General features: G+C 34.4%; 3 protein-coding genes across 7 annotated transcripts; 2 read left to right on the top strand and 1 right to left on the bottom strand.

Annotated features, from left to right (window-relative positions):
- The first annotated feature begins 750 nt into the window (after positions 1–750).
- On the top strand, positions 751–14,300 carry LOC109181493 (mRNA-capping enzyme-like). 4 transcript variants are annotated; one of them, XM_019331286.1, is made up of 20 exons: positions 752–962; positions 1,178–1,259; positions 3,473–3,561; positions 3,663–3,807; positions 5,136–5,268; positions 5,852–6,003; positions 6,253–6,336; positions 6,426–6,488; positions 8,974–9,105; positions 9,189–9,395; positions 9,536–9,670; positions 10,118–10,167; positions 10,693–10,855; positions 10,977–11,114; positions 11,861–11,983; positions 12,081–12,179; positions 12,461–12,550; positions 12,689–12,770; positions 13,390–13,520; positions 13,795–14,300. In XM_019331286.1, exons 4-20 carry the CDS (start codon positions 3,664–3,666, stop codon positions 13,936–13,938), a joined length of 2,070 nt encoding a protein of 689 aa, XP_019186831.1. In that variant the 5' UTR covers positions 752–962; positions 1,178–1,259; positions 3,473–3,561; position 3,663; the 3' UTR covers positions 13,939–14,300. The 4 variants fall into 4 exon arrangements, with proteins under 4 accessions (XP_019186828.1, XP_019186832.1, XP_019186831.1 ...); XM_019331283.1 differs by lacking the exon at positions 3,473–3,561 and having other exon boundaries at positions 751–962; positions 3,562–3,807; positions 13,795–13,961; XM_019331285.1 differs by lacking the exon at positions 3,473–3,561.
- Positions 14,301–15,850: 1,550 nt separating this feature from the next.
- Positions 15,851–23,081, top strand: LOC109181492 (protein DEFECTIVE IN EXINE FORMATION 1). 2 transcript variants are annotated; one of them, XM_019331282.1, is made up of 14 exons: positions 15,851–16,195; positions 16,591–16,701; positions 18,641–18,723; positions 19,020–19,137; positions 19,324–19,481; positions 19,665–19,729; positions 19,784–20,293; positions 20,374–20,444; positions 20,684–20,940; positions 21,222–21,403; positions 21,479–21,762; positions 21,889–22,006; positions 22,083–22,265; positions 22,371–23,081. In XM_019331282.1, the coding sequence occupies exons 1-14, from the start codon at positions 16,065–16,067 to the stop codon at positions 22,686–22,688; spliced, it is 2,589 nt and encodes an 862-aa protein (XP_019186827.1). In that variant the 5' UTR covers positions 15,851–16,064; the 3' UTR covers positions 22,689–23,081. The 2 variants fall into 2 exon arrangements, with proteins under 2 accessions (XP_019186827.1, XP_019186826.1); XM_019331281.1 differs by having other exon boundaries at positions 19,665–20,293.
- A 543-nt stretch (positions 23,082–23,624) lies between these two features.
- LOC109181191 lies at positions 23,625–23,948 on the bottom strand. Its single transcript, XM_019330942.1, has one exon. The coding sequence runs from the start codon at positions 23,946–23,948 to the stop codon at positions 23,625–23,627; it is 324 nt and encodes a 107-aa protein (XP_019186487.1).

The following is a 23,948-nucleotide window of genomic DNA, read 5'->3' as shown; positions in this document are numbered from 1 at the left end:
GATCATATTTGTAATTGTGGTCAACTTTATTTCATATAAACCGGAAAATTTTAGAAAGAAACAGATTTTTCATACTGCATTATCCTCTTATCGCTAGACAATTGAGTACTTTGACCAATTTCATAATAATTAAGTAGGTGAGAAGCATGAGTTAGGTGAAAAGTATGCGTTACATACGTGAATTAATGAACATACACGTGTCTTGCAAACCTCTGATTCATTGCATTGCTGTTGATTATATCTGTAATTATGGTCAACTTTATTTCGTATAAACCGGAAGACTCTAGAAAGAAACGCATGTGTTTAGATGGTCTTATCCTCTTATCGCTAGACAATTGAATACTTTAATTAATTTCATAATAATTTAGTAAGTGAGAAGCATGAATTAGGTGAAAAGTATGCGTTACACTTCGTGAATTAAGGAACATACATGTGTCGTCCTGCAAACCTCTGATTCATTGTATTGATGTTGATCATATCTGTATTCCACGTCATGTCGGCAACTTTATTTCTTATAAACAAGAAAACTTTAAAAAGAAAATAATTTTTTCGCACCGTCTTATCCTTTTATAGCTGGACAATTGAGTACTTTGACCAATTTGCTATTTTAACATTCGGATTAAGAAAGATAAAAATTGCATCCGTTACATTTTCATTACACAAATCTTGTGCTAATCCAAATTATATTATAAATACTCGCGTTAAGTACCACTTTCGAATCCACAAAATTTCAAGAATCGTGAAATTTACGAAATTAGCTAAAAAGACCAACATGTTGCCGGCTTACGGGGCAATCGTCATACGTAGTTGGGAGTAGGACAGTGGTAATTTAGTAGTTGCAATAGCCAATATGCAATTACTTTCCATCTCGTCTTTCCCTTCTTCACTGATTTGAGAAAGCGCTCTGAATCATACCATCTCTCCTCGCTTCTCTCCAACGAATACACGTACAGAAACATCATGTAATTTCCTATTTATATATATTTTTCGTGTTAATTTCTTTATTTTTTCTCTGTACTTGGTCGGTCTTCGTCATGGATTGAGCTACCGCAACGAATCTGTGGGATCTCTGCGAGTTTCTCTCTCTATCTACAACAACGGAGCTTTGTTTTCTCTATCTAGGGTTTTGAAGTTGGATTTCTGCTCTGAAAGAATCTTCCTTTCGCCTTAATTGTAGGGCTTTTGAGGTGGCTCTGGAATAAAGATAATCCTTGTCTGTGGGGGTTCGGGTGTTTCAGTGACATTTTGCAATTCGCAAGGTTTGAAGCTTTTTTCTTTCATTTCCTTTGCCTTTTGGTGATTAATTTGTGCTCATTTTTTTTTTTTCGCGGTTGTCTTCTGCCTTTTGTTTACTTACTTTTACACTGATTTTTGGCTGGTTCCAAACATTTTGGAGCATGAAATTGTATGTTGACGTTCAAATTTGATGTTACCTTAGGCTTTAATGATTTGAAATGGAGGAAAGCTGAATGTGGTTGGGCGGGTTATCATGTAAACGTTCAGGCCTTTAAGAATTGAAACTCAGTAAAACTGACAAGAAATTGGTTTTCTTTTTCATGGGGAGGCTAGGTTTTACCATTCTTTGTTGGTATTTAGGATTTGAAAGAAGTTGATAGCATATAAAGTTGAATGAAGGTCAGTGTTTATTTTCACTATGTCTTTCCATGGATATTAACCGTGTATAATTATGTAGTGACTGGTAAAATAGTCTGCAGTCTGGATTCAGGTAGGCTACATCAGATTTTACATGCTTCTAATAGTCAAGACATTGTATACTAAAGTTATCGGAATGTTATTTGTAAACGCAGTTTAGAGAACTCACTACTCTGGTCACTTGGATGATTAGACATAGATTTTCTAGACATTTATTGCATTACGATGGAAAATTGTTTAGAGTTCCCTATCAAAGACTTTAGTGATTTAATGCTATCAATTAATTGTGTATGACTGTTCCACAGTTGGCAAGTGTACAGAAAAAGAAGAGAGAAGTTAATGCAATTATTAATTACAACCTAGTGGGCTTAATGTAGTGATTACACATGATTTGTGATTTCTTTGTCGCTTTAGCAATGAAGTGATTGGGATTGAGTTTCTGACACTTTGCTATGGCAAAGTGCTGGATTATAAGAAAGAGATGCAAATCTTTTACTTTTTCTGAAGTGGTTGAAGTGAGAAGCGATCTGAAAAAGCATGCATTTGTATATAAGGTGAAGTCAATAGGAGTGGCGTATTGGATTGTAAGAAAGTGGTGCTAAGCTTTCACTTTTTCCAAAGTGGTCGAAGTGAGAAGTGATTTGAAAAGTGTGCATTTGTATTTAAGGCAAAGTAAACAGGTAAATGTAGGAAACTTAGGGCTAAAATAAGCAAACCTTGTATGTCTCATATTCTCATCTTTTCTCCATCTCACACATAACCAGTCTTCAATCGTTGGGGGCTTGGATGACCTCAGCAACTACTAGTCTAGTGTACACACCTTCCTTCATTTTCTGCCACCTTTGACCCCTTTCTCTATTTTCTTTGTTATCTTTTTTTTTTTTTTTTCTCCGATTTATACTTATTCTCCTGTCTTGTTGCCAGCCTTTCTTTTTTTGGTCTTCAATGTGATTTTTTACTTGAAGATTTGTTAGAGGCTTTGTGTCAGTAGAGAGTTATCTCTCCGTGGGCATAGAGTTATACTAACTCTCTATGGCTTTTTCAAGTGCAGACTCTGCTACTCTAGACATGTTACAAAATGTTATTTTTAATTTTGCAGTTATTTAAATAAATCATAATTCATAATAAATGTTTGTAATGAAAAAAGTTGTGAAGGTCAAAAGGGATGATGAGAAAGAAGATGAAGACAATGTAGTTCATTCTAATCATTTGTCTAATGAAGAAACTGAAAGTCCTTCGTTTCAAGATGAATAATGGATGATGATGAATATTGATAATTGATGAGTCATTGAATAATATGGCAATATGATTATTGTTATTTTTATTATGTCAATCGTAGTATTTTGTAATTGTATAAAGTACACCTTTGTATAAATTTACACGATTGTAAGCTTAAAGGTATTAAATATAGTAATAGGAGTTGCATTATCAACCATTTAGATACCATTGTAAATCATATAATTTGATTTTTTGATTTTGTATTGATTTGGGTGAGAAAGCATCATTTCACTTTGCACTTTAGAGTGATCCAAGCTTTGTCTCTCTCTCTTTTTTTGTTTTGTTTTGTTTTGTTGTTTTGTTTTGTTTTTTGTTTTTTGTTTTTTGTTTTTTTGTTTTTTGTTTTTTTTTTTGTTTTTTTTTTTTTTGGTTTTTTGTGTTTTTTGCTTTTAAAAAGCTTGGTGTCCATATGAATCCTATCTTTTGTTCTTGAAATCTTGTTTAAAGGAGCAATTATTAGACATACATTTTATTTCCTTGGACATTTTCAATGCAATTTTATTTATATATATATATATATATTTATTTATTCTTTCTGCAGTTGAGGATTTAGTTAGCTGGCTTCTTGTTTGTAAACCTCAAAACATTATGAATCTGAGCTGCTTTTGATTCTTATATTGTTTGGTTTAGGTAATAGCCCTTTGGAAATTCTGTCAGAAGTGTAATTAATTTCTTAGTGGCTGCTAGGCATATGTTTTGTTCATTTCTGGTACATGTTCAATGATTGCCAGCATGGATTTAAATGCATCACCGCAACCGGAGGATGATGATGAGATCTTTGGACATCAATTAGAGGAGGAATCCGAGGAGCATATTGTAGAACACATCAATGAACATACTGATTATGTTGAGAGTGCTGTGGAAATTTCCCGCCGGGTACATCTTTTTCCTTATCTCTTTCATATGACAAGATGTATAGAAGCATAAGTGCCACTTTCTAATGGGCTTTCTTTGCTTACCACAACTTGGGCCAGTTTGAGTCCTAACTATGTGAGCCTACCCTTTCCTTGAGTATGTCAGTATGCATAGCATCCAACTGTTGTCTGTCTGCCAACTCCGAATATAATCATTATGAAAGATATGCTGAAAGATGCTGTATCTTTTACTTCTAGTTTGTAGGCATTTTAAGGTTCCCTGACATCCTGGAGTATTTTGGTATTTAACAGCATGTATCATGTTTGTGGTAGTTTGATTAGTAGATCATAAGTATTTATACCTTGTTAGTATTCGACATTAATTATTGTATTAACATACTCTGTAATTAGCTTAATCATGTTTTAATTCTTTCCATTAGGACACATAATTTTATTTTAACTTACTAATTGTTAATACTTTCCTTTTCTTATCATAAATTCTCTTTAATGTTGGCTTAGGTAGTAATTCAGAGTCACTTGGTCCCTTGCTTTCTTCCAATCCCAAAAGATTTATTCTGGTTTTGGTACCAAATAAACTGACCGTAAACTAATTTCTGTAATAGCTTGTCCTTTTTTATAATAATGGCAACAGTTGTTGTTGTTGTTGTTGTTATTATTATTATTTTTTTTAATTTTTAATATTGTTAACTGGACTTTTCAAATGAACCATTGTTTTAAGAAATACACAGACATTTCTCTTCACATGTCCCATTACCAATTGTCATGCATCACATAGTACTATTCCAATCATGCATAGGACACTTCAATCAATCTTCTCCTTAATTTCAAAACAAAATCCAATTCCACCCATTTGGTTTACACATAACTGTATCCAGCTTTCATTTGAACTTTCCTATTTTTCATTCATTACCCCACCCCCCCCACACAAAATAAAATAAACAATAAAAAAAACCTACATGTTTCCATTTACTCTTGCTAGTTCTCATATTCCAAGGGTCAAGGGTCAAGGCAAGCATCCTTACTTTGACCAATTTTTAAGACCTTTAAAATAATACGGAGTAATAATAATAATCTTGAGGGAAATAATACATTGTGTAGTGTATTTAAAATTAAATAAATTTAGTTGTACACTGTCTATTTTCTGCTAACTGTTCCCTTCTGGCAAATCAAATGAGGTGGAGAGAGATGGTTATATGTAGGAACATCCAGTAACTGAACATTTGCTTCTAAATGGCTTTTAGAAGTCATGGAATATATCTTTCTATCAAATTTATTCTGCGTGGTGTGAAGTTTCATAAGGATTATCTGCTCTGACTTCTGCCTTTTTAGGAGCGTGAGGAAAGGATTCAACGACTTAAAAGACAGCGGCCAGATGACAGGCCAACTTATGCATCCCACCAACGCTTGAATGATGAGATTTTTCAAGAAAAAAAACACAAGGCTTCCAAAGAGCTTCCTCCAGGTTTTTTATTTTGTTTTATAGGCTTGACAGTGAATCTGCTAGCTATTTAGATGTCTGTTATTGCATTTCCGTTGTGGAGGAAGTACAATATTGCCATCTTCTTGTACTTTTTGTTTAGAGGATAAGCTTATGGGGTTTTGCATCAATTCTGAACTTAATCTGAATTTTATCATCTTTCTTTTGGTTGGTAAATGGGGAGAAATTTTATACTCTGTAGTTACAAGTATCACATTGGTCTGTGATCTGTTTGATCCTTGATGAAGGGGAAATTGTTTTTCCTATTAAATACTTGTTTTAGCATTAGCCTGCTGCCTCCCCTGATTAGCCTTTAGCCCTTTACAGAAGCTTTATTCACATAATTGTTAATTGCCTTTTTAGAATCTATTTTTTTTTTGTTTGTTTTTTTTGTTTTGTTTTGTTTTTTTTTTTTTTCATGTAATCCTTGGATTAAATGCACATCTTAATTGAATGTTGATCACAGGGTTGTTCTGTATATTCTGTTTGTTTCTTCTATTGTGTGCTTGACATGCTTTAGTCTGTTTCCTTTTCATTTATCCTACATTTGGGATTGTTTATATTGTAGGTTGGTTGGACTGCCCTGGATTTGGTCAGGAAATTGGTTACATTATTCCATCCAAAGTTCCACTCGGTGAAGCCTTCAATACTTATGTTCCACCTGGAAAAAGGTACTCATTTAGGCAAGTGCTTCATCAACAGAGAGTTTTGGGAAGAAAGGTATGTTGGACTGGTTAATATATGACATTTTGTCACCCATGGCTACAATCTCCTGTTCTCAAGATTGCACAACACTATTCATGTTTTTATCTTAATTTAAACAAGGCTGACATTTATTTTGAAGGCTGGCACTACTACTGTTGCAACTAATACTTGCCACTGCTGCTTTATTTTCTTCTTTTGAATATGATATCTTGATGATGGATTTTCCCCCTAAGGAGTGATCATTTGTATTGTGAACATTTTCAGTTGGGTTTGGTGATTGATCTTACAAATACAACTAGGTACTATTCAACAGAAGAATTTAGAAAAGATGGAATCAAGTATGTCAAGGTAAGTTTGTGTTAGGGGAAGGGGAGTGGATTCTCATTTCTCTATTATTATGTCTATGCACCCTAATTTCATGTTTTTACATGTCTTAGATTAAGTGCAAGGGACGTGACTCTGTACCTGAAAATGAGTCTGTTAATTTATTTGTTAATGAGGTATGCTTTTCTGCAGAAATCTTTATGTGCGATGATTATTTGACTAAGAGTTAATTACCAAGTGGCAAATGCTTTGCCTCAATTCACAATAATTACACATCCTTTAAGTGATGACATGCACCAATTGTAGCACACATGACACATGTTATGCTTCATCCAATTATCCGTACTTCACAACTTAGACAGAGATAAACAAAAAAATAAAAAATAAAAAAAATACATGGCATCATTCTATCATTTTGTTGAAAAGTAATTAAAGAGTACTCCCTTTGTCATATTTTACTCGTCTTACTTTCCATGTTAGTCTTATCCAAAAATACTGTCCACTTTCCTAAAATGAACACTACTATTATTATGTTTTTCCCAAGCTACCTCGTGGCTTCAAAATTTTATTTGAATATACTTTTGAATATATTGGAAAGTGAGCACTTTATCCTTTCTAATCTATCTCATTTCCATCTCTAGCAACTTCCTTTCTTTCACCTTGTTGGATCTTGAGAATCTTCTTCACAATCTTTTGCTCTGTCTAAAGGATTAATTCTCTTTGCACTTTTGCCATATAATAAACCACAACCACCACAAGCATGGTTAATAGTCCATTTTCTGGTGACTTCAATGTCAATTCAAGACCAATTTTCTTCTTCAACGAAAGGTTAGGAGTGACAGCCTAGTCACTGCCAATTTCATCCAAGTATAAAAATAGGCGATCGAAATCTTTCAGTGTTTCACCCCTCATTATTTCTTCTCAAAATTCACTCTTTAACTTACGCAGTTTATTAACTCCAGGTTCATAGCAATCATTAATGAGTTGTAAAGTTAATGTTTTCTTACTATTTAATGAAAAACCTTCTGTTCATTCTTCCTGAGTTCCTGCACATTTTCGATTCATCTTGTTCATAAAGGAGCTAGTAAGAATTTAATTATTTTTTACTAAGAGATTTCACTTTTGAAAAAACTGGAAAGAAGGTTTCATTGTAGTTTTCTTAAAAAGGACGCCAAAGGCAAGTAAGACATTGATTTTAGGACACGGAGTATTATATTGTCCTGCCACATGTTTTATATCATTTCCTAAGCTGAAGACCAACAGCAAATAGACCATGTGTGCTATGATTGTTACTGTTATACTAAATTTGTGCTTAACATGTAGTTATTTAAAGGTTCTGCAATTGTTATGAGTTGAGGCAGTTTTTGTGCCTTTGGCATCTCATAATGTTACAAAGTTGAGCTTGTTTCATACTATCTTTTCTGCTTGATTAATATTCTTAAGGTTCGGTTTCCATGAAATCTTTAAAAAGAAATATATATGTCAGGAGAAATTGTACATCCACCATTCCACCCTTTTTTAGCCCTAAGAGGGAGCTGAATGTTAAAACAAGGGCATTTGAGTTGTAGCTGATGGGATGGTGTACGGAATATCGAAAGAGTATGGTAAAGAATAGAGAAAGAAGGAAGAGTGAAGAATAGAGTTGGGGAGGAAACAAAAGTAAACTAGCAGTATAAAATATGGTATACGATCTATGAACCCAAAACTAAAATATAGAAATATTTAGGGTAAAATTAAATAAATTATATTGGTTCAAGGTGGCTCTCCAATCTCCATTATGGTTCTCTACATCAGCTGAACATAACTAGTAATCTAGTATGATTATGACTGAATGAGCTGGTAGGCTTACTAAAATTTGGTGAGAAGTCCATTTTTGCTAACAAAATTATGTGTTGGAAATGAGGGATTGAAAGGCCTAGGAGGTGGTGAATAGCCACCACCTGCAGGTTAGGCAGAGGCAAAATATGTAAGAAACCAAATAGGGAGAGAATGAGAAAATATATGATAAAATTAATAATAATAGATTGCATTAGATTGTGTACATTTTAAGAATGTAAGACATGCTTATATAGGAATATAATTGGCCTAATAATGTACATTTTTCTTTGTTTTGTTTTTGATATTACTTATGTATTTATTTAAATTCAGTGAAATAGGAATGCTAGTGTTTTCCTTTTTCTCATTCTTGTGGTTGTTATCAACACTTGCTATGGAATACTGATATTGACTTCTTTTAACTCTACTTAAATTTAGTGAAAGAGGACTTCTCTTTGTTTTTCTCAATCTCATAGTGTTTGTCATGTTCTGGTCATGGCTTTTCAGCGTGATGAGCTCTAAATATATATAAATTATTGGATCTAAACCTTTAAACTATCTTATGAAGCCCTAACCATGACTTCTGGCTCTCCCACACTATTGAACTCATACGGTCACTTTATATAGTTGTTTAACTTTATGGAGTAATTTTTTCCCTGTGTGTTACTGAGCTCTATTTTGTTGGGCTATTTTCACATTTTTGGTGCACTTGTTGGATTTTATTTCAACGAAAGTTACTCATTTATTTAATTGGTCCTTTTTCTTTTAGAAAAAGGAGCTAGGTGTATTTATACTTGCATGAATCAATATGCTGCTGTCTAGACTGACTAATTTTCCTTGAACAAGGTTTCGCAATTCCTTGCTCGACAAAAGCACTCAAAGAAATTTATTCTAGTTCATTGCACACATGGCCATAATCGCACTGGGTATATGATCATTCATTATCTTATGCGTACACTACCTATCTCTGTGACTCAGGTGAGTTTTTTCTTCCTGAAGAATTACTTAATTCCATTTTTATATGGCCTCTTTTCAAATTATCAGACATGTCCTTCATGCAGGCAATACAAATATTTGCGGATGCACGCCCTCCGGGGATTTACAAACCAGACTATATCGATGCCTTGTACTCCTTTTATCATGAGAAAAAACCTGAAGCAGTTGTTTGCCCTCCAACACCTGACTGGAAGAGATCTTGTGAATTTGATTTGAATGGTGACGCAATGCCAGATGAAGATGATGATGGTGTTGCTTTTGCTCCTGAGCATGTATGTCTACGGTTTTTCTGTTTCTACAATCTGAATCCTTTCGTAGAATTTTCATGAACAAATGATTTTGACTCGTCAATCTACTCTGCTGAAGTACCTTTAATTTACAGAAACTTACCTGCAATTATCTTCTATTTCAGAATAGTCAAGAAACAAGTCAAACAACACAAGCTGTAATGACAAATGATGACATTCTGGGGGACAGTATCCCTAGTGACCAACAAGAATCATTTCGGCAGTTCTGCTATCAAGCACTGAAGTTACCACCACCTGGGGTAGGGCTTCTTTAGGCATCTCAGTTGAGTTGTGGTTAATTGACAAATGTGGAGTACATTTTTTTGAAGGCATTAGCACTTAGTTACATAAACATGCAATTTTTGTTTGTTTTTGTGTTTTGAGATATGTTTTATGTATTTTAATGTATATGGGTTGGGCACTTCTATAGCGGATTTCATACCTGGGAAATTGACTCTACACAGAGGTAGAGCCACAGCTATCTTCCTTTCTGGTTCTGCATGACATGGGATGCTTGTTCATTAACTCTAAACACAGACACATATGCATATATTCACAGACACACAGAGACATTTATATATTATATACTTTCATATAAAAGAATGCTTATTAAATCTTTGTCTATGGATCTTGAAGATATGTAAGAGGAGATTAATCTGCTTTTCCTAGCTTCAAATGCTCCTTATTCTTAATCTTATCCTTTTCAGGGAAGAGGAATTCTTAAATTTCCTGGTTCACATCCAGTTTCTCTCGACAGGTTGGTATTCAGTCCTTCATGAATTATAGAATTTAGATACTTGGTCTTATATAGATGAATTCATTCTGTGGTTTGCTCTTCAATCTTGTCCTGTTTGTGCATTTAGGCACTCACATGTATAATATGCTCAGGGATCCTGTAAAAACTGTTCATAAAAAGGTTTTACTGCATACATAGTTCTGGTGTATGCCAGTACCCTCTTATTTTATTTAGGTAACAAGGAGTGCATATGATTTGCTTGTGCATTCATGATTTTGCATTTCATGTTTTCCTGAAAGGAAGTTCATATACATGAGTTGATAATTGTATTAACTAACATGGGTTGCTCTCCCATTTCTTGTCCATCTCATGTGCATTCATGGAAGCTTAATGGTTACACTTGTGATGTAGAAAATTGAAACAAGTTCTTTTGACCATTTTGATGCAAGGACTCTATGACTGTTGCCTACTTACAATTGTATTATCTATGTCATCTGTAGTCTTATGATTGAGATAGCTAAAAGGAATTCAATTTGTTGGCTGCAGAGACAACTTACAATTGTTAAGGCAGCGTTACTATTATGCGACTTGGAAAGCTGATGGAACACGATACATGATGCTTATTACAATGGATGGCTGTTACCTAATTGATAGGAAGTTTGAATTCCGAAGGGTTCAGATGAGATTTCCTTGTCGGGCCCCCAGTGGTGTATGCATTCATCCACCCAGCTTTGAGGATTTCTTCTTTTTTTTCTCTATATATGTATAACATAATTATTTTCAGATTCTCAATATCATGTCTTTTATACCCCCTTTCCCTCTTCCCCCAGGGTTTACCTGAGAAGACCCATCACTTCACATTACTTGACGGGGAGATGATAATTGATACATTGCCCGACACACAGAAACAGGAAAGAAGATACTTGATTTATGACATGATGGCGCTCAATCACATGCCTATCGTAGATGTATGATACTATTTTATAGTTTCCTTTTATATGATTGTGATCATTCTTTAATTAGTGCAGCTTCAGCTATAACTTCTTCAGTGGATCTGAGTCCTTGAGTCTGGAAAATTCTTCTAGAGAATCACATTACTGAACTCCCATGCATTTACTGTTGATTTTCAGACTAGATTATTGAATACAGATCATGTCAAAATTGGATTTTAATATATTCTGGTTTTTACAGGATAGTGTATAGTTTTGGTTGTATCAGGTTGCTCTATACTGTGAACCAGTGTATACATGCATGATACATCATGTGCATCTAAACTCTAAAGCTATAGTATTATTACTACTTCTTGACTTTATATATATATATATATATATATATATATATATATATATATATATATATATATATATATATATATATATATATATCTTGGAAAGTTTCCCAAAATGCTATAATTAAGCATCAAAGAAATCATTGATAGCATGTTAGGTTTCCTTTGCCCAGTGTATCTATTCCCTAATGGCTAAACAATTCTTTTATTGGATATTCCTTGGACCTTGTTATGATTAAGCATAGTTTCTTGGTCATCATTTCCCATTCTAAAATACAAAAAATGTTTTTATAAACATAAAACAAATGGGATTGAAAGATTGTTTTACTTGCAAGTTTTGTAACTCTTCAGTGTCACTGATGATGCTTGTACATCTATTGTTTCCCTGCTAAAATTGTATATTCTTGCAATTGGATTTGAAAACAGAGGCCTTTTTATGAACGATGGAAAATGATTGAGAAGGAAATTATTGAACCTCGGATTTCGGAACGCCAGCATATATACCACAGCAGAAATCCATATTACAGATATGAATTGGAGCCTTTCAGGGTATGTGTTATGAACTCTATACTATTCTCCAAAGGTGATTTAAAATCCTTTTCTTTCCTTGCTGAACTTGTTATACTAATGTCCCAATGTCTACCAGGTGAGAAGGAAGGACTTTTGGCTGCTCTCTGCAGTTACCAAACTTTTGAAGGAATTCATTCCAAAGCTTTCACATGATGCTGATGGTCTCGTTTTTCAGGTTTTAAGGATATGACAACTCTCTTGAATGATATGTCTGAATTAAATCATATAATGAAAATTAAACATTTATGCTGAGTGACTCCTTTATTCTAAGGGCTAAAGGTGTATCCTTTTGAATACTATGTTCTACTAATTGTAAAGGAGGGAGAAAGGATAGGTTTGGGTTTGCCTTGAGGTTGAGGGCTCTACCTTGAAAACACATTTCTTAAATCCTTGATTCTGTTCTTTATTCCTTCATTGTCTTACTGTGCACAAATATTTCTAATCTATGTGTGCCAGGGTTGGGATGATCCATATGTTCCTCGAACACATGAGGGCCTCTTGAAGTGGAAATACGCAGAAATGAACTCAGTTGATTTCCTCTTTGAGGTGGTATCATTGACTGTCATAATATGAGTTGTATTAATCTATTTCTGTTTGAAGTTTTATAGTTTGAATTACTTACCATTATGTCCTTTTTCACTTTTATTTCACACCTTTTCTGGTTTAATGTATCTGTCTTGACAGATCCGTGATGACCGTGAGTTACTTTTTCTTAATGATGGAAAAAATCTGAAACTGATGGAAGGAAGTGTGGTTGTATTCCCAGGTTAGATATGTTTGCCTCTTTGTTGGTGGTTCGTACTTTTGACATAAATGCTATGATAATAACGCAGTGCAAGTGGGGATGCTTAGCTGAAAAATGGAAACAAAATCTTTGGTGTAGTTTGAATCACATTTCACATTGTTTACACAGGCGGTATTTGATTTTTAATAAAATTACAGTGCTGTTATGTATCTTCTCATATCCATGTGTTTTTACTTTTTAGCTGGACTTTTCATCTGCATTTTTACTTCATTGATCACATTCAGTGGCATGTTTATAATTGTAGGAAATTTACCATACCTAAATGAATTGTTAGATTTGAAAGACTGACCTAGACAAATGGTTATACTGGTCCAGACCATCTTTTCTCCATTGTGTTTGGATTTGGTGTTAGTCTTATGGTCCTAAAGAAAATGTCAAAATGAACAATATTATGGCATAAGAGAGACAGCAAATAGTTCCTTATTTGTTAAGAACACGTGTATGCCAATCCCTATTCAGTGGTTATTGTGAATCAGTTAATGGTGTTGATCTATGTAGCATTAGTTCATTGTACTTTGATTTCTTTCTGGAATTTTGTTTATGGTGAATTTCATTAAATTGGCTTCTTTCTATGTAACAGATTGTTCTGATCCATCAGTTTACTCGGGTAAAATTATAGAGTGCTCTTGGAATTCCGATAATCAAGAATGGGTGTGCATGAGGGTTAGGATAGATAAAGGAACACCTAATGATTACCACACTTATCGGAAGGTATACCTTAACTCCACTTTTCATCATTATTATACTCAGAACCCTTTCAATTTAAGATCAAGCCTTGAGCACAACGCTTTTAAGCTTGAAACCATGAAACAACAGTGAACAAAGTCCACAATTAGCCACTGCGTGAAACCCTCTTCTTTATGTTGAAGGGAAGGAATTGTGAAAACAAAGGAAAGATTGATAGAACTATTTTGTGGTACTTTGCATCAGTTTAATTGGGTGATTCTTTCTCTGATGACTTGTTTATATTTTGTGAATCAACCAGGTGCTAAAAAGTATTACTGACAACATAACCGAGGATGTTTTATTAAATGAGATCCAAGAAATTATTCAACTGCCGATGTATGCAGACAGGATCCAAAGCGACAGCAAAGGTCGCCAGCATTCGAGCTCAGCAAGAAGACGGTGATGAACTTCTCAAAAGTGGAGAAAGTAAACACTCGCAGTTTCAACAAGAGTCATTATAGAAATATCTGAACCACTGCGGGCTATACTGGTTAGTGGTTACATGGTAATGTCAGAGGTCTTCCTTTGGTGGGTTCTTTCGCGTATAGGTTTAAATTTGCAGGAATTAGCATAGGCTCAATATGTATATTTTAGTTGTTTTTACTTAGTTATTGGTAAGTTATTGAAAGGTGTCCTGTTAGATATTAGTCAAGTTCAAACTCTAGCCTTCTCTTTATGTGCATATATGAATCCTATGAAGCAGTGAAGTTTTTAGCTTTTGTAGTATTTTTTTTTTTCTCTTTTGCTACAAATAAGTGTTCTTTAGCATACCATATTGGTATTTGCTTTTGACAGGATGAGACTAATTCTGTGACATTTGATTTAGTCCCTTCAACCAAACATGAATGCCATCTCAATAATAACCTTTGCACAGCTATTTTAGTATCCTACTCCTAGTTCATCTTAGAATACAATATGCTACGGGCAATTAGACTTAACAATTTTTTAAATGATGCATTAACACAACAAAAATACGGGTTTAGTGTTTAGTCTTAATATGTTTTGGGTCAATAACTATTGTTCTATTAAAAAATAGTGATTCCTCCAAAAAAATAATAGTGTGATAATTGCTTATTAAATGTATTAAGGTAATGATTAATTATAATTAGTGCTTTGGTATTATTTGAAATTTAATATTTACTTTAGTCAATATGCATCATCTTAGTGAGATAATCAATTAATCATCATAGTTTGTAACATCCTTCTAGTTTGACTTTATAAATTTCATTGACTAAAATTATATGAGACTTGTTTTAACATCTCACGTTAAGATAACAAAACAGAACATTGAGATTAATGGTGTGTTTGGAGGTAGAAAGTGGAAGAGAATATAAGAAAGGCTGTATTGAAGTAAAAAAATGAAGAGACATGTTAAAATAGAAATGAAAAATTTTGTACATTCAAAATAAAAAATTACGATTTTTTTTTTTTTTTTTTTGGAATTAAATCGAAGGAAAGTAATTTAACTATTCTCATTATAGTATTATTATATATACATAGTCATACTCTTAGAGGCCATTAAGGTATGCCTTCGTTTAAGCAAGACATCCTAGCCCGAGTTCGTATTGGTCAATTTCGGGTCAGCAAGCAAGGGCCTATCTCTAAAGATAAAGGGGGGCTTTACTTTCGAATTAAAACTGAATTTGTATGTCAATACTCTCTCTTGCAACCCGATCTATGGTCTAATAATTGATTTTGGATTTGTCCTCCTCACTTGTTAGCCATAGAACCTTTAAATAATGTGTATTTTGTGAGTAGTCAATCGGACATGGAGTGTTTGATAAATTTCAACCCTATTTTCCACCGATGGATTCCATGCATTCAAACAGGGTGTTTGGTAAATAGTTGTTAGCTAATTAGATTAGTGAGTTTGAGTAGTTAATAGCATTAGTTGATTGTAGAAAGATGTTTGGTAAATTAGTTGTTAGCTGATTACATGCAAAATGACTTTTTCAAAAAGCTGATCGAAAAAACGATTTTGAGTAGCTTTTTAAATTTTAGCATTTTAAAGCAATAAGCTATTACAAAATGTTAATTAATCAAACACTTATATTGAATGTTTAACCAAGTCAAATAGTTAATAATGATCAAATAAATCAAAATTAACTGATAAACTAACTATGTTACCAAACATCTCCGCTATGAAATTTCATCTTGGTCACAATTTTTTTTTTTTTTTTTTTTGGGGAAACTCTTGGTCACAATTTTTAGTCTTTTTGTGATTTATACTCCGCAACAAAAAAATCTTCATGGGGTAAAAATAAAATATGAAGAAAATAATGGGGCCATAAAAAATAAATACATTCTTCTGTAACACCAAATTCAGCTGCTTGGAGCTCGTTTCAGTCTTCGCAAGTTCCGTCGTTCGCAGATCCCCGAAACGAAACCCCATAGGCCACAGGGCTTAATGTTTACAGTCTCTTTTAAACCTTAGGCCTAGGGCATTGATTTCCAATCCGCCATTTCGCAATTTCGTCTTTTTAAATTTCAGTATCTCAAGTTTGAGCAATTTCAATTCCATCGATCTTAATGAAAGGTAGGGGTTTTCTTCTCCTTTTTCTCCTTTTATCTTCGGATTTTCGTTTTTCGCATTCGGAGGAAACCAAAAACAAGTTTCGAGAACGGGAGGCTAGTGATGATTCCCTCGGCTATCCCAATTTGTAAGTGTCTTTTGACCTTTTCCTTGAATTTTACTTTTTCCGTTTCTAATAAATAATGAATCGGAGAAATTAATGAATTTTCATACTGTATCATTCGTAAGATTTTATGTATTTCAACTGTTTTCATTTGTTGATTTTGCTTGATAATACTTGGTAGGCAATTTGAGATGCATTTCCATTTTTTTCATTGCTTGTGAAACAGCTGATGATAATTTCGTGAAGTCACAATTATAACTCAGTGCGTGTAGAAATACTATAGCCTTTGTGTATGTGCATGTATGCATAGACAATCATGTGCTGATTGTGTTGTATCTAAAATTGGGTTTTGTCGGGTATCTGGAAATGAAGTATTCTCACTTTTGTTATGCTAATCTAACACAGTTTTATGTCTGTAGAGACGAGGATGAATTGTTGAATACACAATGTCCTCAGCATTTGGAGCTAAGATGGCAGACGGAAGTTAGTTCTAGCATATATGCCTCGCCGTTGGTTGCTGATATAAACAGGTAAACAAATGACTGTGATCTTAGGTGATTTGTAGCTAGTGTCCATTCTACTATGGAGTACTTATTGTATGATTCTATTTGATGGTTATTTTCTCTTTTTTGTTTTCTTTTGGTTTTTATGCTGCTACTATTTTATGGTCAAAAGATTTTTAAAAAAAGTTTACTTGAAACTTAGTTGCATTGAACCCCTGTGCTGTATTACACAAGTTTTGTTTAATGAATAGTGAGTGCATTGATAAAATAGCATTATTAGAAGGAAATATGCATGGTGTTACAATCTTTTTTATACCTGGCTCACCTGGCTGAAGTGACATTAATTCTACGACTATTTATAAATAACAAGTTGAGTTTTATGAATATTGCACTATTAGAAGGAAATATACATGGTGTTACTTCCTTCTTCACCTAACTAAAAGTGATAATGATTTGAAGGCCAACCAATCAATAATATATAAACTTATCAAATATAAAAAAATGAGCTTAGTTCTATCTGCAACTCATATGGAAAAAAACTTGATCGTTAATTATTGTGTCTGAATCAAGGACTTTGGCAAACATAAGCAATTAAAAATACTGTAAAATATAAATGGATTTCTCACCTTTGGAACCAAAAGGAACATGGATGAAAAGAAATGGAAGTAAACAATAAGTAATTTAAAAAAAAAAAAAACTGAGCGTAATGTGATTAAACGGAAGTGAGAATAATAGACACAGGAAAATAGTGAGGACAGAGGGACTGGGTGCCCAATTTCCAATCTGATCTCTCTTGCTTGCTCTAGATTTAATGAACCATGAATACTTTTGGTAGCTGTTGCACACCTGACATTCATTTTATCAGTAACTTGTAAGACTACCATCATTTTTGTGTTTGAATTTTGAAACAAGGAATTCAGTACATAAGAAATTGAAGATACTGAACCAAAAGAAGCATGGGGGAAAATAAATGGAAGTAAACAATAAGAAAAAGTCATGAAAACATGAGGGAAATGTGATTAAAACAAAAGTGAGGAAAGGACTGGGCTCCCAATTTCGTATCTCTGTCTCTATTGGTTGCTCTAGATTTTATGAATGATGATTTTTTATAGCTGTTGAACACCTGAGATGTGCAGTTTTGGTGGGGGGTGGCCATCATCAGTGATGATTGCCAACAGAGATCATCTGGTAGGAGAAGCTTTCTAGGAAGATTTCCGTTCTCTACCTTTGCTCAGGGTTAAAATGAATAATTTAAATATGAATAAATTGATTAAAAAAAAAGTATTCAAATTGTTTGAAATTCAAAGGTGAGTATCCTGTTTGCCAATAAACCTCTTGTGAAATCATTGTTTCTACCATTTTTTGTTTCTGTTCAATTTCATAGTTATTTTTGTTTGTTTAATTTACTATCGCAGAAAAAAGATAAAAGTTACTCCCTCTGTCCCATTTTATGTGTCTTACTTTCCTTTTTAGTCTGTCCCAAAATGTTGTCCACTTTCTAAAATTGAACATCACCATCATTCTACTTTTTTCAAATTACCCTTCTAGCTTTTGCTTTCTTTATTGTTTTTATTTTCAAAAGTGAAAAAGTGAGGGGCATAATTGGAAAGTGCATAACATTTACTTTAATTCATTAAAAAGCGTGCAAAAAGTAAATGAGACATCCAATTCGGGACGGAGGGAGTATTTCTTTTGGTGAATTCCTGTGGTGTCCAAATGAGACAAATGAATTTGTCTTTCTTTGATTTTTCTTTTCAACATTGAATCCCGAATTGTAGTGGACAGTAAAAAATCTATTTTACAGAAGATTATTATCATATTTATTATTTATGAGTGAATTTTACAGGATGTGTTTACTCCCTGTGGCTATGAGTTGTGTATATCAAGGACTAGTTTTTGTTATTTGTTCTCTCCTATTAATGTTCCTTTATGAATTAATCCTGAAAATAATGAGTTTTTTTCTTAGTGATGGGAAGCTTGAAGTGGTAGTTCCTTCTTTTGTTCATTACTTGGAAGTTCTTGAAGGTTCTGATGGAGATAAAGTCCCAGGTAAAACTTGTATTTTTGAGCTGGCTGTAAGGTTTAGACAAACAGGCTTGAGTGTCTAGAATAAACTAAACAAACCTGTGAACATAAATTATGAGTACAGTTAAAAGTTTGCCTAAACTCTTGCTGGAATTGTTGAATGTTAAAATTTCTTATTTTGATATTGTAAATTGAAAGGTGAATGACAAATAATGCATGCAAAAGAATGACACTTAAGATCCAGTCTAATTATGAAGCAAATTTAGTGAATTCCTAAATTTGTTTGTTTGGTTCATTTTCTTTTTGGCAATATTCATCAGGATGGCCGGCTTTCCATCAATCAACTGTACATTCTAGCCCTTTCCAATATGACATTGACAAGGATGGTGTACGAGAGATAGGCTTGGCCACATACAATGGTGAGGTTCTCTTTTTCAGGTAATAATCTATAATCTATATCTCTCATTCCCCCTCTCCCCAAAGGTTCTCTCTCCCTCCCCCTTCCCCTTCCCTTTTTGTGTGTGTGTGTGTATGTACAGAGTATAACTTAATTGTTTGACATCTTATGGTTTCTCTTGGACTTACTTTTTCTGTGTTATCTTATTTATTTATACTTTTAAATAGGGTCTCTGGCTACATGATGTCTGATAAATTAGTGATTCCTCGGCTGAGAGTTAAACAGAATTGGTTTGTGGGTTTAAATCCGGACCCTGTAGATCGCTCTCATCCAGATGTTCATGATGACCAGCTCATCCAGGAAGCCTTCATTGAGTCACTAGCCCGTAAGTTCTGCTCCTCTCCCTTTCCCCCCACCCAAGTTATTCTTGCAAATACTTGTCTCAAGTCTCAAGTTACCAATTGTCTGCAATAATCACTTTCTTTGAGAGTTGATGTATTGAATTTACATTCTTATCACTGTTTTTGTCCCTTAGTATAATATATCATTAATTTCCAAACCTCTATAGGACAAAACAGAAGTGTGACTCAGGGTGCAAACAGTTCTCACACCACTACAGAAGTTCATCCTGAGGTGAATTTTACACCCCCAAACAGTTCTCACACCACTACAGAAGTTCATCCTGAGTTGAATTTTACACCCCAAGAAGCTCACCATGAAAATGTGTCTACACATAATGAAGCTCATCTTGGCAATAATGATTCAATTTCTTTGACCCCTGGAGTTTCCAATGACACAATGAAGGCAGAGGAAGTGGAAAACCAAAGCGAGAGAAGAGATAATCAAATAGATACTGAAACTAATTTGTCAAGGAACATTACCAGTGTTGTCCCAGGTTCTTCAAATGAGACAATTACCAATGTTGAGAAGGCTGACACTAGGAGAAGGCTTCTTGAAGAAAAGGCAGGTGACCAGGGTGTTCATGCTGCAACTGTGGAAAATGAAGGTGGTCTGGACACAGATGCTGATTCATCATTTGAATTATTCCGGGATAATGATGAACTGGCTGATGAGTATAATTATGATTATGATGATTATGTTGATGAGAACATGTGGGGAGATGAGGAGTGGACAGAAGAAGAACATGAAAAAATGGAAAATTATGTGAATGTTGATGCACATGTTTTGTGTACTCCTGTGAGTCTGATAGAATTGAAATTTTACTCAGTTGCTTATATTACTATATTATATGATTAATTAACATTGAAAAACTTCAGGTTATAGCAGACATTGACAAGGATGGCGTGTCAGAACTGGTTGTTGCAGTGTCATACTTCTTTGACCACGAGTAATATACTTCTCCCTCAAATATATGTTGATAGCTAGGGTTGCGGGTTTAAATCCAAGCGTCCCCAATATAATTATGTATTTTCTGTATAGTTTATCTGAGTAGCAGATATTTCTCTGTGCTATACACCTCCTTGGCTTTACAAAGCATTTGATTGAAATACATGATATCTTTATGAGTTTTTATACCTTGTGTATCTCACATGAACAAATTTCACCAGATTCGTTTTAATTTCACAGATATTATGACAATCCTGAACATTTGAAGGAACTTGGAGGTATTGAAATTGGAAAGTATGTTGCTGGTGGCATTGTTGTTTTCAATCTGGATACTAAGCAGGTTAAATGGAGTACACAGCTGGATCTGAGTACTGATACTGGAAACTTCCGTGCCTACATATACTCTTCCCCTACAGTAGTTGATTTGGATGGTGATGGAAATCTGGATATCCTGGTTGGAACTTCCTATGGCTTGTTTTATGTCTTGGATCACAAGGGTAATTGATTGTCTATCTTTTAGTTTTCAAGATCTTTTCATCAGCTACATGTCATAACTCATAACCTTCTTTTTTAAAGATTAGGGATGGATCTCTAATAAAACAATCTGCAAGTAAAATTTATTGTTTTCCCTTTTGTCTTGTGGATTCCATTCTTATGTTTGAAACAGCGGTGAATTAGGAATATAGTCCTAGTCAATTCCATATTCAAATCATTTTGGTATCATTATTATTACTCTTGTCACCGCTGTCATTGTATAAGAGATGACTTCTCATATTAGGCAAAGTGAGGGAGAAATTTCCTCTTGAAATGGCTGAAATCCAAGGGTCAGTAGTTGCTGCTGATATCAATGATGATGGCAAGATTGAGCTAGTGACAACTGATACACATGGAAATGTAGCTGCATGGACTGCACAAGGCAAAGAAATATGGGAAAAGCATCTCAAGAGCCTCATTCCCCAGGTGATATGCAGCATCTCATCTCTTGAATTTGCATTCTTTGTGAATATATTATTCTTGACAAGTTATTTTCTTTAGGGTCCCACAATAGGTGATGTGGATGGAGATGGAAACACAGATGTTGTTGTTCCAACACTTTCAGGCAATATATATGTCTTGAGTGGCAAGGATGGGTCAATTGTGCGGCCTTATCCCTATAGAACTCATGGTAGGGTGATGAATCAAGTTCTTCTAGTCGACTTGAGCAAGAGAGGAGAGAAGAAGAAGGGACTTACACTTGTTACTACATCATTTGATGGATATTTGTATCTAATCGATGGGCAAACATCATGTGCTGATGTTGTGGATATTGGAGAAACTTCGTAAGTTAATCTCAAGTATCCAAAAGTTTTGTTTTTGTTTTTTTTTTTTTTTGTTTTTTATAGCTTCTCGTATACTTCTGTTGTAACGTCAGAATGATGTCATTTGTTCTTTTCTTATAATAACAGATACAGCATGGTCCTGGCAGATAATGTCGACGGAGGAGATGACCTTGATCTCATTGTGACAACAATGAATGGAAATGTCTTCTGCTTCTCAACTCCTTCTCCACATCATCCCCTCAAAGTAGGTTAACATTTTGTTCTATGAATTGACTGTGTTTTACTGTTCATAATTGATATTTGATATTACGCATTTCTAGGCTTGGAGATCACCTAACCAGGGTAGAAACAATGCTGCATACCGTTATAATCGTGAAGGTATATATGTTACTCCATCATCCAGAGCCTTCCGTGATGAAGAAGGCAAGAACTTCTGGGTTGAAATAGAGATTGTAGATAAACACAGATTTCCATCTGGGTCTCAAGCTCCATATAATGTCACGGTAAGATTCTATTTAGCGATGCTGGAAATTTATATGCTCAGATACCATTCACTTATCTAGCGTATGGATAAAATCTCTTATTCCTGTCTGATCCGTCTAAAACAGGTAAATTTGCTGGTTCCTGGAAATTATCAAGGGGAGAGGACAATAAAGCACAACCAGATAATTGAGAATCCTGGGAAACACCGGATTAAGCTTCCAACAGTGGGGGTTAGGACTGGTGGGACAGTAGTGGTGGAGATGGTTGACAAGAATGGGCTCTATTTCTCAGACGACTTCTCCATCACATTCCATATGTATTACTACAAACTCTTGAAATGGCTTCTTGTACTTCCGATGCTTGGGATGTTCGCAGTGCTAGTCATTCTTCGTCCACAGGAAGCAATGCCATTGCCATCATTTTCACGAAACACTGATTTGTGATGTGTTCATAAGAAAGTTGACAAAGTTGCAATAGTAGATAACAGAAAGTGAAGCAGTGAGTCCCTGACAGAGCCTCGAGCCGAGATCCTTGTAGCAACACCAGTTGCTTAGAGAAAATGTCATGGATGTTTTGGGAGGGATACTAAACCGTGACAATCCCTACTACAGAGGGACATGTTAGCTTGAACAAACCCTGTAACTGAGGAGTTTTGATTACAGTAAGGCCAAACATGTAACATTATGAGATGTCAAAAGTCTCCAATGTGAATGTCACCGTTTGATAAAATTATTTTTAAGGCCACTGAGATATATACAGAGACACCTGAATTTTGGTTCCCACAATTTATTTTGGTAATCCACATTCTGCTTCTTGTTAGAAGGCTTTTTATTGTCTGATCTGGAGTAATAAGTGATCAGTATTACAATTAGCAAAGAAATGCTGCACCTATAATAATGTTAATAATGTCGATGTGGTTACTAGGTTCCATAATAAACTTGTGTTTCACAGTGAATCTATGAGAGTGTTTGGTAAATGGTTGTTAGTAACATTAGTTGATTGTAGAAAAGTGTTTGTTAAATTAGCTGATAGCTGATTACATGTAAAATGATTTTCTCAAAAAATTGATCGAAAAAGTTACTTTGAGCAGTTTTTTGAATTTAATTAGCATTTTAGAGCAATAAGCTGTTACAAAAAATTAATTAATCAAACACTCATAGTAAAAAATGGCTGATAAGCTAACTATGTTATCAAACAGGGCTTGTGATTTTGATTTTTGAGCAACAAAAAATTTGCCTATAACATCAACAATTTTGTCCATTTCAGAAAATAACTAAAGCAGCAGCACCCATAAGAATACAACAGAAAGCAAACCAATATGAACATACTGTTACAGGTAGGTATAATTCAACTCCATTCTTGAGAGCTCCCTTAGAGGATCAATAAGGTTGCAAGACAGGCCTCTTACCAAGCCTCTTAATCTCTCTATCCATCCCGCCAGTGAGCATCAATCCAAACATCTTGAAATCACACACCAAAGACCAATATGGGTGCCCAAAAGTTGCAGGCATGTTTCCCTCCACAAAGAAATGACTGTACCATGCTAAGCCATACCCAAACACAGGCACAAAAACCACACACCACCAGTTGAACACCACTGAGTATATCAACCACAGTATACTACACAGTGTGCCTGTAAAATGCCACCGCCTTGTTGCTGCCTTGGTGTGCTGGTTCATGTAGAAACCCCAAAACTCCTCCAT

Source organism: Ipomoea nil, unplaced genomic scaffold (genome assembly GCF_001879475.1).
Source record: "Ipomoea nil cultivar Tokyo-kokei standard unplaced genomic scaffold, Asagao_1.1 scaffold1043, whole genome shotgun sequence".
Taxonomy (NCBI): domain Eukaryota; kingdom Viridiplantae; phylum Streptophyta; class Magnoliopsida; order Solanales; family Convolvulaceae; genus Ipomoea; species Ipomoea nil.
This window is presented reverse-complemented; position numbering and strand designations above follow the sequence as displayed.